General features: G+C 39.8%; 1 protein-coding gene across 1 annotated transcript; it reads left to right on the forward strand.

Moving 5' to 3' along the window:
* Positions 1-6315: 6315 nt before the first annotated feature.
* LOC137287461 (uncharacterized) lies at positions 6316-17320 on the forward strand. Its single transcript, XM_067819770.1, has 7 exons — positions 6316-6391; positions 6751-6777; positions 7732-8061; positions 13528-14212; positions 14315-14655; positions 15058-15133; positions 15717-17320. Exons 1-7 carry the CDS (start codon positions 6316-6318, stop codon positions 15763-15765), a joined length of 1584 nt encoding a protein of 527 aa, XP_067675871.1. The 3' UTR covers positions 15766-17320.
* Positions 17321-18251: the final 931 nt, after the last annotated feature.

The following is an 18251-nucleotide window of genomic DNA, read 5'->3' on the forward strand; positions in this document are numbered from 1 at the left end:
CGATACTTCAAAGTGTGTATGCACCGTGTTCATTAAAACACATTTCTAGGCCAGTGGTAATATCATATTCATATTTCTGGGTTTTTTTTTTTTTTTTTTTTTTTGGGTTCATCATGGACACTTGAGGTTGAGAGGGTAGCGTAAATGGAATTCTTTCATTGTCATTGCTAGTGCAGTAATTGAGATTAACATGAAGACATTCAATACGCATAGAAAATTACTGAATACGTTTCAATTTGTGTATCATATTGGCACTTATTCATTTCGAACATGCCGTAACCTATCTCCCCCGTTAGATAATAGCACAACCCTTCTTGTGTCGTTTCTCGGATCTTGGGTGACAGCGAAGTAGACAAGAAAGGCTAACCCACATTGCAACCCACGATCGCATCACATTCATAGAGCTCCCTGAGAAAACACTTCTCATTACAACCTGGTTTGCAATATCGATAAATAATTTAGCTTGTTCGATTTACGGTTTTCATTTGAATTCAACATTGCTACATTTATTTTAAAATCGAGGGCGTCAGTCGGAGGTTTTTAACGCTAAAATGTGCCTGTTGAAACAAATGGTCATGCAGTACGCGATGAGCGTTAACTTAGACCAACCCTACTTGTTCTCGCTGTTTCATTTATCAAACCTATTGCTGTTTAAATCCATGTTAGATTAAATAGAATCACCTGGAAGGAATCTTGTAACATGTTTCTAGAATATCAAGTAAAAAATTGGAGCAACCTATATTTCGTCTTTTGACTCATACGTCATTATGATATCGAGATGCTCTGCTCGTATTCAAAATAATCATGAGTCAACACAATCTGAACACCATACTTAACTTGGTGGTGTGCTCACTATTGATGTCCTCCAATCCCTGATGTGTGTCCCGCAGTGGATGATCGCTGCTGTCGGCAGAAGAAAGGACAATGACGTAGCCATTGACGAGTTCGAAGTTTCCGCACGAAAAGCATGCTCCGCTGAAAGAAATCCCCCGAAAGGGCTGATTAGCGCTTGGCATGGATTCAGCAGGAACGACTGTATCAGAAGTTGCACGACCATCTCGTGGCCGGCTGTACGGACTTCGGGTGAAACGCGCATTCCTCGCCTTGAATGTCCGAGCAGCTTCATGCTGAGTCCTCAAGATCCGTTTTGTCGTTGCCTGAGTCAGCCGAGGATATCGAGAAACATGTTTTTATTGTACAGTTCCCCATGCACCAGCAGACTTGTCAGCAATCCATGCCAATTTACTATTCCACTGGATACGTTGTACTCTTTGGCGTAGTCAAGCTTCTACTATTCCAAGTCTGATTCACTTGATCTGCTCCTGAACTATACAAAGTCTCAGAATTGGAAGTATGTTGAATATCATTACCTTCTCTTTTTGCACACCATATCTTGGTGATCTACCTTCAGTTGTTGGTGGTCTATAGCCCGTGTTTTATACTGTATTGTCCTCTTTAATTACACTCTTTTAGTTTCACATGCTAGCTTTTACCCAGCTAACAAAAGTACGTTGTGAGGACGTTGTCTCAACGTTACGTTTACGTCCCCAGAACGTCAGCATATAACGTCCCACTTACGTCTTTTTTGTGGAGTCGAAAACACGTCCTCACAACGTTATTTTCTACGTTCATACGACCCACAAATAACGTCCCCGCGACGTCATAAACATAACGTTGTCACAACGTTATTTATATTTTTTGGGGTATATACGTACTCAGAAGGTACAGTAGTCTGAGGATAAAATATTTGTATTAGGTTTCTGGGTTGTTGTCACCATGATCATAACACTATCCAGGGCTAAAAGACATAGTTTCCGTTGTTTTTGTTAGATTTAAATTACGAATGCTGGAAAAAAGGTCAAGTGATCAACAGTTCGAAAACTTTTTTCGGCAATTATAAATGTGTGGTTTGGGTTTTTCGAAACTGTTTACTTTGAGCCCTGGTAACAAATAACAGAGATTCTTCTTTTGTTTACACTGAACCATTTATTCCAGTATAATACATTGCTAAGAAACGTTTCATTCTAGACTTGCACTTCCTCATCTTCCCCAGCGGCAGCATGCATCTGAAACAAGAATAGTTTATCTTTAAGACCTAATATTATTCAAAAGCACAAGATTAGAACATGCCGTTACATTTTTAACACCCTGAATGCGAGGGGTTTTTATTTGTTGTCTGCATACGGCTATAAAACTACACAGAAAATGTACAAATCATTTTCATTAATATTATCAGTTTTACTTATAACTTTGAATTAAATCGCTGTTTATTAGTCTGTTCATATGAAACTGCAATATTTGTCCCAGCATATTGAATATTGTACATCACAGGAACTAAAGCACATGTTGCAGTAATGGCTACGTGTGATCCTCCAACAGTTGTGTGGAGGCATAGACTGTGATAGATCCTGCAGTACACTTACTGAGTCAACTTCCCGTGTAAATATTCAAACAATCAAGAGCTTTCAATGAATGAAAACTCATACCCTATATCCACATATGATATGAGGATGAACAAGGATATTTGAAGATACTGAAATTATTTTCATGAAAAAGTATCTGAACGGAAAATATGGTATGGCCATTGTGTTTACTCTTGTTCAACCGACCTTCACCTCCAAGAAATTGCCTAACATGTGCAACGTTGTTTAGGTGTGACATCACTATCGAGGGCCGATTTCTTTCAAAATAGCGGCCTCGCTGACATGGGTACACAAGATTTTGCGAGCACTCTTTCCTTGATTTAGGGATGTTTTGTACATGAAAGTGAGATGTAAGTAATCAGAATCTGACTATCTGTGTATTGTTATATGTTTTTATCGTATACATTGTAAATGACGGAAGAAGCCAGAAATGCTGTGGTGATTTTGCTTCAGTCATGGTGTCACGCTGCACTGACACGACAGTTTTTTTCATGAATGATCAAATGATTGCATCGTATCAATTTGTAATTTGCTATTTCCTGCTACGATACTCTTCCCCTGAATATTCAAAGCGTATTGCGCCATTGTAAGCAATGATTAGACGGGTAGATGTCTGAAATTTTCCGAAAATGCTACGTGGTGTAAAATCGGATTTTTTCTTTGTTTTCATTTCAAACAAGCGTAGTCTTTCGAGCACAGCGTTCCTTTTCATGCCCAGTATCTTTCGTTTCGTTTTATCCAGACCCTTGGTATTGGTAACAAAGCCCATTTGTAATTTGATTCTAAGATATATGGGGAAATCAATGATGCATTTGTCGCAGCTGACAATGGAATATACATGATGAAATAGGCGTCTCAATACCGGCCTTAGCGGAACTAGATCTATCCAATACGGCGGAAAGGGGATTTTGGCGTTTCTGTAAGTGTGTTTTCGAAAACATCCCAACTGATTCTGGGTTCAGCGGCGACGTTTCAGAATTATCATTACTGATATTAGTGATATGTTATTTATGAAATTCAATACACCCAGTAATTATCCGATTTTCGCATTTCAAAACATACAGCAAATAACGAATCGCGAAAAGCGACATGAAGCCAGTTTTGAGGGGTTAAGCAATAGTGCGTGGTATCAAGAAATGTCTTTACCGTAGATAGATTATTTCCCTAATAAATATCGATATTTCAGTGTTAGTGATAATATATTCATCTATCAACCTTCATCATAACATAACCCTAGTAAATTTTCGGACAACTATGGCATGAGAAGCGTATGAGAAAAGATAACCACGTGGGTGGGGAGAGGGAAGGGGAATGGTATTTCACAAGGTAGAAATGTCCTCTTATCTGGACTTGCCCCTTTGAAGGATAGAATTACATCCATGGGCCTAGCCCTCCGTACAGCCTTGGAGTATGCGACAGTTATGCCTACGTTTAATAACACTTGTGTAGCAAGTAACGGTTTCAGATGTGGTATACTGCACTCAATATTACAATATTTATGTAAACATTATTCAAACAGAAACACTCAAAGAATAAAATCGCTTACCCTGAATCCACGTACGATATGGTATGTAAACACTACTCAGTATCCAAAATGGCGGAAATTTTAAACGCACTTAGTGTTAGCGTGTATTTTCGAAAACATCCCAGCCTAATCTAGGTTCATCGGCCAAGTTACAGAATTATCATTGGTGATTTCATGCAAAACTGATCTCAGTGAGCATTAATATGCTATTTAGAAATTCAGAACTCCGAGTAATTACCCGCGTTTTAACAGTTCAAAACATATATCAAATGACGCTGTGAATTTCGGATTTGAGAAAAAAGTAGGACAAGTAAATAGATCTAATCAAGAGTCAGTTTCATTATTCTTAATGAGTACGTTCTGAATTAATACATACAAATTACTAATCTAAACAAAACAATAAACAAAATACTCACTGTTATGGTGATGAGCCCGTTTTAAAAGTGAGGAACAGACACAGAACCCTGTACATGAAGGACTGGCAGCCGCGCGAGAAGTGTGATGTCAGCGAGCGGGAAAGTGCTCGCACAGGCAATGACGTCACATGAAGAAGTCATGTGCAATGTGCCTCAATTTGGATCTTGTGGGTTAAAAGATCTAGAAGGAAACGTGTTTCATAACTTCCCTGAAATGAGTGAAGTCAAGAGCGCAACAATAAGTGTATAGTATAATAATAAATTGTATGAAACAAAAATAGGGTAAATACTATGAATAAACTTCATTATATACTGAAGAGATAGATCTATATGGTAATTTAAAAAGAAAATATCACATGCTTCGATCCTGTTAAATATGATTTTCCATCAAGTAAGCTCCGGGATGCGGAGAATAAGATGTAACGATTTTCCAACGGGTCAGCGCTGGCAAGCCGTGGACAGAACGTCCTCACAACGTTATACGAACGTTGCACCTTGGTCTGAAATACACGCTGTTAGGACGTCCTGGTTACGTGAAGTGTAACGTTGTGACAACGTCTGTAAATGACATTCTCATAACCTTCAAACGTGAAGTTATATATTTGCTTCAGTTGAACGCATTTAACAAAGCAAACAAAACACATTTATTCAAAAGTTGTTCTAGATTCAATATCGTCCTGATAACTAATTAGATGGTCAACTGCAAATACAAACATCTTCCAACAGATCAAGTGAACAAAATATATGAAACGAACGTCCTCACAACGTTACAAGTACGTTACACCAAAGTATGAAAAATACGTTGCAAGGACGTAGCGAGAACGTAATGTGTAACGTTGTGGCAAGGTTGTGATATGACGTTATCCTAGGACGTTCTAATAACGTCCTAGTTACGTCATTTTCCGACGTAACCAAACCCTGACGTAAACATAACGTTGTGGGAACGTCGCGTGTTAGCTGGGTATGCTTATATCTGTCATAATCTAGTATTTTATTCTCCTTCGATGGCAGATATTTATGTTCTAAATTTATTAATTTTAATATTGATATAAATTAAATTGTTCTCGCCACGATATGGCTGCCATATTGCCCATGTGACGCTAAATATTTACTCACTCACCATATCCCTAGCAGCCTTTGTAAGTTCCTTCGTTTTTCGAAAGTCGCCACCGAACATATTTAACGGTTCCTGCTTTACATTGCAAAACTGTGCAAAGCAGTACCCACTCCCGCGTATTTTATCAGAAATAGATTTGTCCTGACCCATGTTGCAAAGATATCACATCATATATCCATATGTGTTTTTAGTTAGTGGGTGAGTTGGGTTTAAAGCCGCTTTGGATGGTGTGACATATATTAGAACGAGTTAGCAAAATGATAAGATGGTTTAAAAGAATGGTTACGTACATGACACAGACAATCCAATGACCATACTAAAAACCCACGCTCTAGTTCCTCACTGTTCCTGGCAAACTTGAACGTCTTCGGCCTTCTTTGAACACTGTAACCACGGACTAAAATCTAGTTGTCCGTATTATTAATCTTTATAGATAGATGTGTATATCTGTCCCCAAACCAAACACAAGTTTAACGAAGGACATGCGTATGCGTAAGTTGAATATACTGTCTCCATATTATAATTGCAACGTTAAAATTTATAGGTTGATCAACCTCATGGGCGTGCAACAGACGTTCGCGAATACAACAATAGGTTAATGTATCATCGTGTTTCAATGGGCAAGTGTTACCGGAATCGATAGTGAATGTTAACAGTAAAGATCAGCTTGTGGATACGACAGTATCAGGGCATGGTTAGGTTACCAACAGCCACAGGTTTACATCCGTACCGGCTGGTATGAAACAAAGGTTCACCATGGTATAAGCATTGTCTTAACTCCGTGGATGATGCTTCTAGACGAAGAATTCTCTTGGACTATCATGCTGAAGGAAAATGGTACTTACCGAGACAATATGGAACCTGGGACTATACTGGATACTGTTGAGCATGATGCCACACCTCACTCATGGTAAGGCGAGGTTGTTCACATGAGAATCCTGTATAGCGTGTATATTGTTTCAGGCAATTTGCAGAAACATTTCAGTGTTTCAGTGTAAAGCAATCCCATATGCAAACAAATCTGCACAAAAGAGGTCATTCTCCCATCAGAGTTCATGGATTCGAGATTGCAACCATGCACATAATTATATTCGACGGTATAACGTAGAGTAACTGGGTCTGAACTCCTCTGCATTTTGATCTTTCATGTCAATTCGTTTGATTCGAGCTGCATGTTTATAAGCACTTTGTCTCATTTATCGTCATATATATTAATACATTAGAACATTATTACATATAATAAAATGTTCTTTCTCTTATTTTTACAAGGCGTCACCTGCCCAGCGAATGCAAATGGTATGTATTTATGCTTGCGTGTGTGTAATATCTAAACTAATTGTTCAGTAGCATTAACGGGCGTTTTAGACAATTTATTTACAACTCAATCTCCATTTACATGAGACACTGTATTTTGTATGCATCCGGCTGAGTACGGTAGAAACAGGGCTAAATACACATTCTGTTCTGGGCATTGAGTGAATCAGGTTCACTGGGTAGTGATTGGGTACGATACACAATGGAGCAGCATTGGTGTGACACCGCGAACGAGAGATAGTGTTCGGAAGTGGGTACTGAAGAATGGTGCAGTAGCGTGGAAAGTGCACACTATGCATGGTGTTGGGAAGTGGGTACACAAGAGATCTGATTTGGTACCCAGTACAGGGGAAATGGAGCAGTAACTCGGAAAATGCACTTCATGCATACTGTAGGGAAGTGTGGACACACGACATAGGATTGAGTGCACAATGCTGAGGTAATTTCATACGGAAAATCAGTAAGGTAGTGCACAGGTAATCGGATTGGGTACGCAACGCAGATCGATTGGTACTCAGTAGATACAAAACCGGGTAGAATTCACGATATAAACTGATTTGTCTTCAAGCGGTATATCGGTGGTTGAACCTACATCAGGCTGGAAACCCCAGGTACAAATTACTCATCTTAAACATCATGGGATATGTGATATATTTTTACATTTAGATAAGAGAACTAAAGTATCTGTTCTAGCTGTACCACACAGAACATAATTCACATATACTCATGGAAACACATAGGGGAACATAAGAAAATACAAGTGTTCTTTTATTTTTTTCCAGGTTCCTTCACAAGGTATGAATTGCACTGTGAGTGAAATTCTGAAAATAAATAAGTGAACACTTGCACTTTCATATGTTTCCTTATTTGTTTCTAGGAGTATATAGTGTAAACGCTCAGCTGCTTTAATCCTTAGTATCTGTCGTCTCGTTGTAGTTGTGACTATGTGCCAGTCTGACGTCAAACAGGCACCCTCGCTGTACTTGGACGGAATGCATTCAGACGGTTTCACCGGCTCCTGCACGTGCATGCTCCAGGCGGTGAATGGAGCTATAAACTTTACCATTTCAGCCGAGGCTGTTCCTACAAACTGTCAGGCTGTGTTGTATTCTACATCAGTTGGGTTCCTGCTCAGCTGTGATGGACAGCCACCTGTGCCCGCGTCTGCATCCCTGCAGCCTGGACCTGGTGTGTATATCACTCTCGTCAGACAGGTGAAGGACGAAACTGTTGCATCGTGTGTCCATCTACAGCAGTCTGGTGGAGGTAGGTTTAGGCCCAATTATCTCATACTCCCACGATACTTAAATACGTTCACTGATTGTTTTTATGTATATATTGTAGATGCAAGAACAACATATTCGACACTCGCATCAGAGTTTATTATTTTCATCTTTAGTTACAATATTCAGCTGTATTGTATCCATGAAAACACTTCTGTGACGTTGACTGACAGATGAATGCTTGCATACTACATCGGGGTAGACGTTTCACGACTCAGGGGCATGAAAAGATCTGTACAGCTCTGATGAGGTTAAAAAAACTACAATGTAAGCAAAAAACAATTCCATAATGTTTGCTCAGTGCACTTCAAACATGTTTACTTTAGGCATTAACAAACTTTATTCTGTGTATTGAAATTGTACAAAGACATTTGATTGAATACACATTTGAACAGCATTTCATTAAACTTATCAAAACTTGTTTACCAGTAAGTATATATAAATCATTATTACTACAACTAATACAGGAATAAAGGTAGAAGTGATGTGAGTTCGAAGTAACTTACATTTGTTCCTTAGCATGCTGTAATTAGCAGACAGTGAGGTGAGCAACTTTCCCGCATGGTGGTCAGGCACAGACTGAAGTGCATGCTTTTTTAGACCATGTGCTACCTTAGGAATGTCATGTGATAAACAAGTGCTGGAAACGAGGCTGATTTAAATACATTATGAATATTAGCTAAATTAGTTAGAAAAGTCTTGGCTGGTGCAAGTGGGGTTTGAACCTGTAAGTTTAGGATTACAAATCCACAGCCATAACCATTAGACCAACGAGTTAAGATGTTTGAATGTGAAGTTTAAGTAAACTTGAGTTTAAGATGAAGTTTAAAGGTCACATGCAACGTAAAAAACAACTTTGCAGATTCTGATACCTTTCGGTATGCACTTACCGAAACAAATCATAAAAAATGCCACTTCAACCTATAAAGTTGAAAAAAACGCGATGAAAAAAAGCCCGCGAAAATGAAGTTCAAACGTTTCACTAAATTCCCCCGGGGGGGGGGGGGGGGGGACTGGTTTCAACAGCTGTGCTGCGCTGCGTCCATAACGCATGCGCAGTGAATAGGTTCGCGGTGCTTGAAAAAGTATGCATGCCCAGCGTCTGAGGTCGTGAGCAGTAGTCTAATCTTGGTTGTGTACACAAACAAGTAAATAATCTACTCGTTACGTAAAAAAACTTGTTGATTGTGGTAAGCAGTCTCTGTTACAGAGAAAGCTCAGTGTCTGGTTTATTCACACCTATATGTCTGTCTGCCTGTCTGCTAAAGACAACATGCAATACACAGCTTCAATCATTGACTACGTGCAATTTGAACTTAACACCTATCAGACAATACGACATAAAGAAAATAAGTTGATTTATGACTCGTGCACCCGAGTCCCGTTTCTGCCACATTATGTAATTAGGCACGTGTGATACACATGACGTTTTTGTGTCTGTGGGTTGCAAACAAACTACATTCATTTTTTTCGGATGACTGACGGAAACTGGTGCAAACTCTTGTCAGTTTCAAGTCCTGCTTTGTACTTGGACGAATGACAGATTCCAGCCACGCAGTAGTTTACCATCTCTACTGAGATGATTTTTGATTGGATCGAGCGCAAATTCAGAGAACATGTATTTTCCAAACCCAACATCTCTATATACATTTTTCATGGATAACGACTTCTTTTAGTGTATATGATTCTGTTTGACAACAGCATATGAATCCATACTGAAACGACGCATCAAGTACACAAAAAGAAGTTATCCATAAAGAATCTTACTTTCTTGTGATTGGCTATACTTCTAAAATTCCCATCAAACAGATCATCTGTCCGTATACACAATGAACCCTCAGCATATCAGCAAATGAAACAGCCAATCGGAAGCCGCCGTTACACTTGCGTGCATATCCACCCGCTATGACTGGGTTCGGTCTCCCGAGGGCTTCGTTTCGGGGGAAGTAAGCCCAAGTACAAAATATTGCACTTTTGATTCGCGATTGCACGCTTATAATTTTGTTTATTTGGTTTTTTTTGAAAGCAGCAATGTATATTATATGTCATGAATAAGTGATAAATGTGTTTTAATTATGTTTGATTTTTTGGTTGCATGTGACCTTTAAACTTTAAACAATGTTAACACACAAAATTAATGGAATATTGAAACATGCAATCTTGCATTTACACACACATATATATATACCTGTTCTAGGTTAATGTATATATAGGGTCAGATATGATTGTCAGTTTGTAATTTTGGCTTTTGATTAGGGTGTGTGTGTGGGGGGGGGGGGGGGTACGGGCGGAACTCCTACCAATGAGAGAATGGTCACATTGGTGTGGGTCACTATCAAAAGGAGTTAATGTGTGCGTTCGTCTTGAAATAACACGATGTTTAGTCACAGCTGACATGCTTGTTAGACACAACAGGGATGAGTACTATAGATACGGATGTATGTTTGGCATTATAATGGGAACAACCAGACTAATCCTTTGTTGCCTACATGTAGCTAGACTGTAGACACAATAGCAGTTCTGTATGAACCCACATATTGCCCCCAGTATTGAAGTATGACACTATAAGACAGCAAACACAACATCAGTTCATATTTTATGTGCTCACACATTGCCTGCAGCTAGATATAACGCCACTAAAATGTAGACACAAAAGGAATTGATACTGTATTTACCCACACATTGCTCACGGTAGACATATCACTAATAAGCAGAAGACACAACAACAATTAATTCTTATGTGCCTACATAAACTGAACTCAGTCCTATATGTAGGTATGACACCATTGGAGAAATAGTGTAAGTGTTGTATGCACCTACATATTGTTCATTTAAATATATTGCACAACTAAACTATAGCCTACGTCTGGGTATGACACTATTGCAGAATCAACAGCTGCACTTCATGTACCTAAAATGTATGTAATGTACCCTCATGTATGTATCTCCCTACTGAACTGTAGACGCAACAGCAATTGTATGTGCCCACACATTGCCTCCATTTATATATGACATATTATACAAAAAGGAAAAGTTTTGTGGACTACTACCTACGTTTGGGTTGGAATATAGTATATAAATAGCAGCAATATATACGTCATGTGTGTACGTGTATTTATTCTCCGTCCAGTCTGGAACACGTGAAGGTCCGGGGTAGAATAGGCTTTCAGTAACCCATGCTTGTCATAAGAGGCGACTAACGGGATCGGGTTGTCGGGCTTGCTGACTTGGTTCACACATGTCATCGGTTCCCAACTGCACACATTGATGCTCGTGCTTCTGATCAATGGATTGTCTGGTCCAGACTCGATTATTTACAGACCGCCGCCAAATAGGCTGAGTGCGGCGTTACACTAAACTCACTCACTCCGTCCAGTCTGGACACTGTGGTAAACAGGGACAACCTTCATGTGCGTATTGACCACATGGAGGTTGGACACTATCACAGAAACACATTACTAAAAAAGTAATATGTAACATCCACAAGGAAATGGTCACTACAACAGAGCAGTAGGTAGGTGGACTATGCATTCTATGCATGCTCAATAACGCCTACACCATGTAGCACGTATCCATACCAGAACGGCTAGGCCCTATGACAGACCCAACGGTACTCGGTACATACAACATTCAAAATACATGCTGGCTGAATACTGAGAAACAGATATGCTGATAGTGACAAGTCAGCCACCTTTTACCGTCTGAAAGGGATATTTGTGACTTTGTAACTGTCACTTGGATATACGGCTAATATGGAGTCAAACGCAGCAATGTTTCAAAAATAAAAACATAAGCCGGGTCTGAGTATAAGCAGAAATATTATATCCACGCTGCAGGGTGGTGGAACAGGTTATATATTGGATTCATACCATAATACAACAGGTGTCGCATGTAAGTTTTGCTCCAGTTGGTATGGAATATTTACAATAGGACAAGAAGTGGTTGGGTACAAAACCTGGATTGATACAGTAACATATCGGTTGGAGAAGCTTGACATGAGAGTGTGTCGACAAGTCCTGGTGTAGTTTCATGTGACAGATGTGTTCTCTGATCTTCATGAGGATTGACATAAAGAGGAGTTGAGACAGATCCTTTGGTATAAGGAGAGTGTTGACAGGTGCTCCTGAGGTTTGAAATAGATATGCGTTGGCATGTCCTCGTGATGATTTGTAGGACAAGTATGTGGACTGGCCCTCGTGAGGTTTGATATAAGAAGTATGTTGACAGGTCCTCGTGGTGTGTTATAGAACCAGCATGTAGGCAGTTACTCATGAGGATTGATAAAAGAAGTATATTGACAGGTCCTTGTTATGTTTCTTAGAATAAGTTTGTTGACAGGTCCACGTGGTGTTTTATCAAACAAGTATATTGGCAGATCGTCGTGAAGTTTGATGCTCTGATATTCACAACGTGCAGGATTGTATTGTTAGGTCATATCGATATCTCCAGAACAGGTGGGAGTAGGCCCACTCTCGGTTTGATGGTATTTACATGAAAGAACTCAGATGGTCGAAGCGTGTAACATACTGAAGTATTCTATTGCAATGTGGGACTAGGCCAGCAAAGTAGTGATTGATTGTAAGAGCATCGATCTCTCTAATGGGAGCACAATACCACACAATGAGCTATGGCACAGCTGCAAGAAATATGTTCTCAGATGTCAATACCTCCATGAGTTATTTATGCTCATTGCACGTTATGTGGATAACAGAGTTGCTTCATTATAGCAGCCCAGTCTGGATCACAGCCATAATAACTGTTCCGGTCTGTGTTTTCATACACTGACGATACGCAACCGTGTTTGTCTTGACAATCACTACATTAGTGTGTTTTGCAAAATGCCTTTGTTTCGTTTTCATATTGGATTAATTGCCAATCTATTTCCAAAGCGCACAAAGAGGGAGTTCTAAGTACATGTCTATACAACTTCTCTATTACTAATATGAACTACTAAAACCGCATGCACTTGCTTGATAACGACGTTAGTAGCTACTACGAAACATTGTTCATATTCATAATATCGAAGTTGCATATCCACCGAACTCTCCCAGCTGTTCATCACGCCTTCTTGTCACTAGCGAAACGTGTTTTCTGCCCATTCATCATAATCCCTGCACTTGCAATCTTAATTTAGTGAATATTGTCTAACATGATTTTCTGTCCATTCGATTTCTTTTGTCTATAGGCATTTATCGGATAGGCAGGACAGGGTATTTCTCTGTGCTGACGTTTAATGTCTCTTCATGCAAATGGTTTCCAGCGAGGTGTGGGTACCCAGCACTTCAAACAGTGATGGAGCCCCTGTTTCGATTCGCCCACATGGGTACAATGATTGTGTGAAACATATCCATGGTCTACAACTAGACTCACTCACTAAAGCGTGTTCCGTTTGGAAAGAAGAGCATTGGATATTGATATCTAATTTTTGTTACATGTTCGTTTCTTTCAGATGGACAAATGAAACTGACATGTCTGGTCCAAGACATAAGTGACACTTTGGACAAGGTCACGACTACTACCACCGTTCCTCCCCCGACAGACCCGCCGTCAACGTCACAACCAACGACTAATGCACCTATCACTACATCTACATCTTCGGTTTCAACAAATACTGATTCACCAACCACATCTTCGTCAGTGCCAAATAGTTCAGATTCGCCAACCACGTCTTCATCTGAGGTGATCACTACTGCCATTCCCACCACTTCTTCAGCTGTGTCGAACAGTACTGAAAATCCCATCACTTCTTCACCCGTGTCAAACAGTACTGAAAAACCCATCACGTCTTCACCCGTGTCAGACAGTACTGAAAAACCCACCACGTCTTCACCCGTGCCCACCACTACTGAAAAACCCACAACGTCTTCACCCGTTTCAAACAGTACTGAAAAACCCACCACGTCTTCACCCGTGCCCACCACTACTGAAAAACCCACCACGTCTTCACCCGTGTCAGACAGTACTGAAAAACCCACCACGTCTTCACCCGTGCCCACCACTACTGAAAAACCCACAACGTCTTCACCCGTTTCAAACAGTACTGAAAAACCCACCACGTCTTCACCCGTGCCCACCACTACTGAAAACCCCACAACGTCTTCACCCGTTTCAAACAGTACTGAAAAAACGACCACGTCTTCATCCGCGGCGAATAATACTGACATGCCGATCACATCTTCTCTTCCTACCACTACTAACACAGCTGTGACAAATGCTTCAGTATCGACGAGTACAAGCAAGCCACCAGACAATACCTCCACATCGACAGTCTCCTCTCCTACAAATTCATCTGGTTCATCCAACACTGAGGCACCTGTTTTGCCCCCAACCAACACATCGTCAACCACTTCATCAATTTCAGCAAATACAGGCAATGCCACGACCGTATCAGCAGATGTTACCAGCTTAAAAACACCAAACACAACAAGCAGGATAACGGTCACAAATACATCATCTGCTCCAAGACAATCTGCTCTTTCTCCAGGTGGCAACACCACGGAAGCTCCTCTCGTCTCATCCACAATCCCTGTCAACGTCACAACTACACAAGCTACGTCTTTCCTCGACCGATATCTAGGTAAACGATGTTTTACATGTTCATATATATAGATGTCTTGATATGATTAATATTTATTATCGACAACAATCATAGAGATACATTACAATATCAAAGTATTGTATTGTCTAGGAGATTAGGCATTTACAGTCAAGAAGACGTAGTGATTTTTATTTATTTAGACAGTCGAGCAAAAACAAAATGTATTGAGAACGGTGACTGAAAACAAAATGTTACTATGATTGAAACAGCCGTTGTCATAAGGCAAACGTAATTTGAAAACATTATTACGATCAGTACATACCAGCGGAAAAAGCCCTTTTTCCTGGAGACTTGTCAACCACCAGCAAACATATGCATGAACACTTTCTGCTGCCCTTTAGATTATGTAAATCTACGCATGTGTTTTATTTATTGTTGTAGATGACATTCTTGTGACTTCTGCGTTCGTGGGAATCATTCTACTCCTTTGTCTGCTTGGTTTATTTGTGCGATGCAGGTAAAAGCATTAAACGTGATCCGTTACCGATGACGCCATCAACACAAATTTGTAAAGTAACTCCTTTGAATTCAAACATACTTAAGTGATATTTCTGAACATTTTAGTTTAGTTTGGTTGTTTTTTCTCCCCGCTCTTAGCAGTATTACAGCTGTATGGCGGCTGCCTACAAATAATCATGTCTGGACCAGAAAACAAGTGATCAACACTATGAGGATGGATGTACGCATCTGGGATACGATGACATGTGTCAGTCAGCCAATCTGATCAACCGATCCCTTTAGTCGTTTCTGACGTCCCTTCGAACCCTGATCTTCACAGATGTAAACTTTAAGTACTCCGCAGACAGACCGAAGGATTGATATAAACAGTCATCATTCAATCGACATCATTAATCATTGTTGTAAACGTTAATTCTTTATTCGACATAACTAGTGTTTTATTAATCAGAACAAATGTTGTAACATTTATTATTCATTTGACAACAAAATACTCAAAACACGATGTTACTACAAAATGCACAAAAATCAGTTGTAAAAGTAATTTAAATATTAGTATTAAATTAGTTCGATTTTATTTGTAGAGACAAAATGGCAGCCAGGAACGCCCACCAAGCCGATCCTGAAGGGTGACATCTGACGGTCTGGTAGTTCATGAAAGTGAGGATGCATGCTAGAGTGGAAATTAACCATGTGATATGACATACAGCAAGAACACGTGTGGAGTCATCCAAGAATAAAATACCGCAAGGACTATTGTCAAATACACAAAGAATACTTAAAGGAATCCCCCAGGAATGTTGACGTTGACACACACGTGAGATATAATCCCTTTAACACATAATACATGTGCAGTTAATGGATAGATAAACTACCAAACGCGCAACTGACCTACAAACACAAAATATTTCTAGAATTGTTAATTAATTTAAAACTATAGGAGTCGTTGACATGGACACACAGGATGTTCGGACACGAATTCACTTGCAAAACCATCACGTCCATTGACCTGGACACAGAGAATATGTGTGCCATAAATGAACATCTAGATATCATCAGGGCCATCGTCTTGACTTGATAAGACTTGACAGAGACTATGCCTAGAAATATTTTGGAGATGAATAACATACAAAGTATCTTGTATATTGAAAATACTTTGCAAAGAAATGTGACATGAGTACACAAACTGTGCACGTAATAAAGAAAACTATAGAAAATTGACAGTCAAAAAGTGCTCCCAAAATATAAATTTGTTTAGGCAATAACCGCGAGATGGGACAATACACCACAAAGACCAGACACCACAAAGTTTTCCTCTATTCTTACGATAGAGGTCTCATGTGTATATGAACAAACACAATAACCGCTCACGTCTACGCATCGATAGAATAGGGCATTACCACCGTATCTGATGACATGTTACTTTTCGAATCGTGCCTCGTGTTTATAGTGATGTCACATGCACGTTAATCCATTTATGCATAGTTGCCTGCATTACTTCATGATATATCAATGTGTTTTTAGAAACTGACTTCGTGACTCGCACGATAAATACTTACCCGTGACTCGCATAAGTTTAATCTTCTGAGCAGGACGTCAACACTCAAGCATAAGTACAATGGTTATCGCAAATCGAAGTTTAAATGTGCATGCACAACTTCATCGCTGGAGTTTTATATGGCACGTACCGTCCCAGCTTGCTGTAGCGTTTGGGAAAGAGCAGATAAGCGGAAGAGTTGCAGGCGTATATCCATACAACACTGTCTAAATGACAGTTCCATGACACCCTGATGACGTATTTCTAATGCTGACGTGTGCTAAGTACTTTATTATGACTGCAATGACTCACATTTTCCAAAAATAATTTATACAGTTTATTTCTAAGTGTATGTTCATACATTTTGTCCCTGATACATTCGTAGCAGTGGGAGTAAAGGTAACCCGTTATGTACATATTGATGTACAAGTAAAGTCAACCACCGTTGTGTCCAAATATGATGTTTCTCGAATTTACTGTTGTCTCGAAGTACAAACGTGGTCCCGGTGTTTCATCTTTAATCATCTTTCTTAGTTTTGTCTAACTTCGGAATAGTCGAAGTATGTATATTAGTGTCTTCGTCTTTGACACAACGGTGTTTGAGTTTGTATACTACTTGTTGAGATTGAAATAAAAGTGTTTGTGATAGTATTGTCGTCATTACTTATTTGGTCATTGCTAATCACCTACAACTGCAGTAATCATTGAGTGTTTGTTGTTTTACGCCGCACTCAGCAGTATTCCACCTATATGGCAGCGATCTGAAAATAATCGAGGAGTCTAGATCAGACATTACAGTGATCAACACCGTGAATACCAATATACACAACTGGGGTACGATGACGTGTGAGTGAGTCTGTCCATCCTATCCCGTGTGTCGGTTCTTGCGACATGCATGGGTTGCTGAAGACCAGGTCTAACCTGGGACTTCAGTGGTTCGCAGTTTTAGTCTATCCTGGACAACATGTAATGTTATAGAATGTCTCCCCATAGCGAGAGAAAACGCCACTGGCGGGTCGAAAGCGGGTGTTTTCACCTGCTGGTAGAATTGTTAGTAGAATTAAGGTGAGCAATACACACTGGGCTTTGTTCAACACATCAAAAACGCGAATCAAATGAACAATGCCTCGTTCTTCGACCTCACCAGTAATTTTGCCCACATCAATGCAGCTACTACCGTAAATCCTTATTGTTCTTATATATAATTTCTCGTACGTATTTCAAGCATATTTCTTCCACAGGAAGCATGTGCAATAGGCACAAAACTACGGATGACAACTTCTTGTTTATTGCTCAGAGACACGCTTCGATGCAGATTCTTACACCAGTATCTAACTAAAAGTGACTACAACCAAGTTATGACAAGTATGCATATATAGTATGTTATGAAAAAAGTTGAATGCTTCATTTGTGGCTGAGTATCTTCTATAATGCAGACCAGACAAACAACACAGATATCTACCTATGGCGTCTGTGAGCCAGCACGCGATCCTGGGTGGAACTGCGATAACATCACGCAAACCAGTGTATTACGTTCCAACACTATAGAGAAAATACGTGTGACTGACTAGGGAACCACATT

Source organism: Haliotis asinina, chromosome 6 (assembly GCF_037392515.1).
Source record: "Haliotis asinina isolate JCU_RB_2024 chromosome 6, JCU_Hal_asi_v2, whole genome shotgun sequence".
Classification (NCBI taxonomy): Eukaryota; Metazoa; Mollusca; class Gastropoda; order Lepetellida; family Haliotidae; genus Haliotis; species Haliotis asinina.

Excerpts from the sequence above, each read along its gene's own strand:
- LOC137287461 (XM_067819770.1), top strand. The coding sequence starts at position 6,316 with ATGGTACTTACCGAGACAATATGGAACCTGGGACTATACTGGATACTG. Across the intron at positions 8,062-13,527 it reads TCTACAGCAGTCTGGTGGAG|ATGGACAAATGAAACTGACA; the intron begins GTAGGTTTAGGC and ends CGTTTCTTTCAG. Across the intron at positions 15,134-15,716 it reads GGTTTATTTGTGCGATGCAG|AGACAAAATGGCAGCCAGGA; the intron begins GTAAAAGCATTA and ends TTTTATTTGTAG.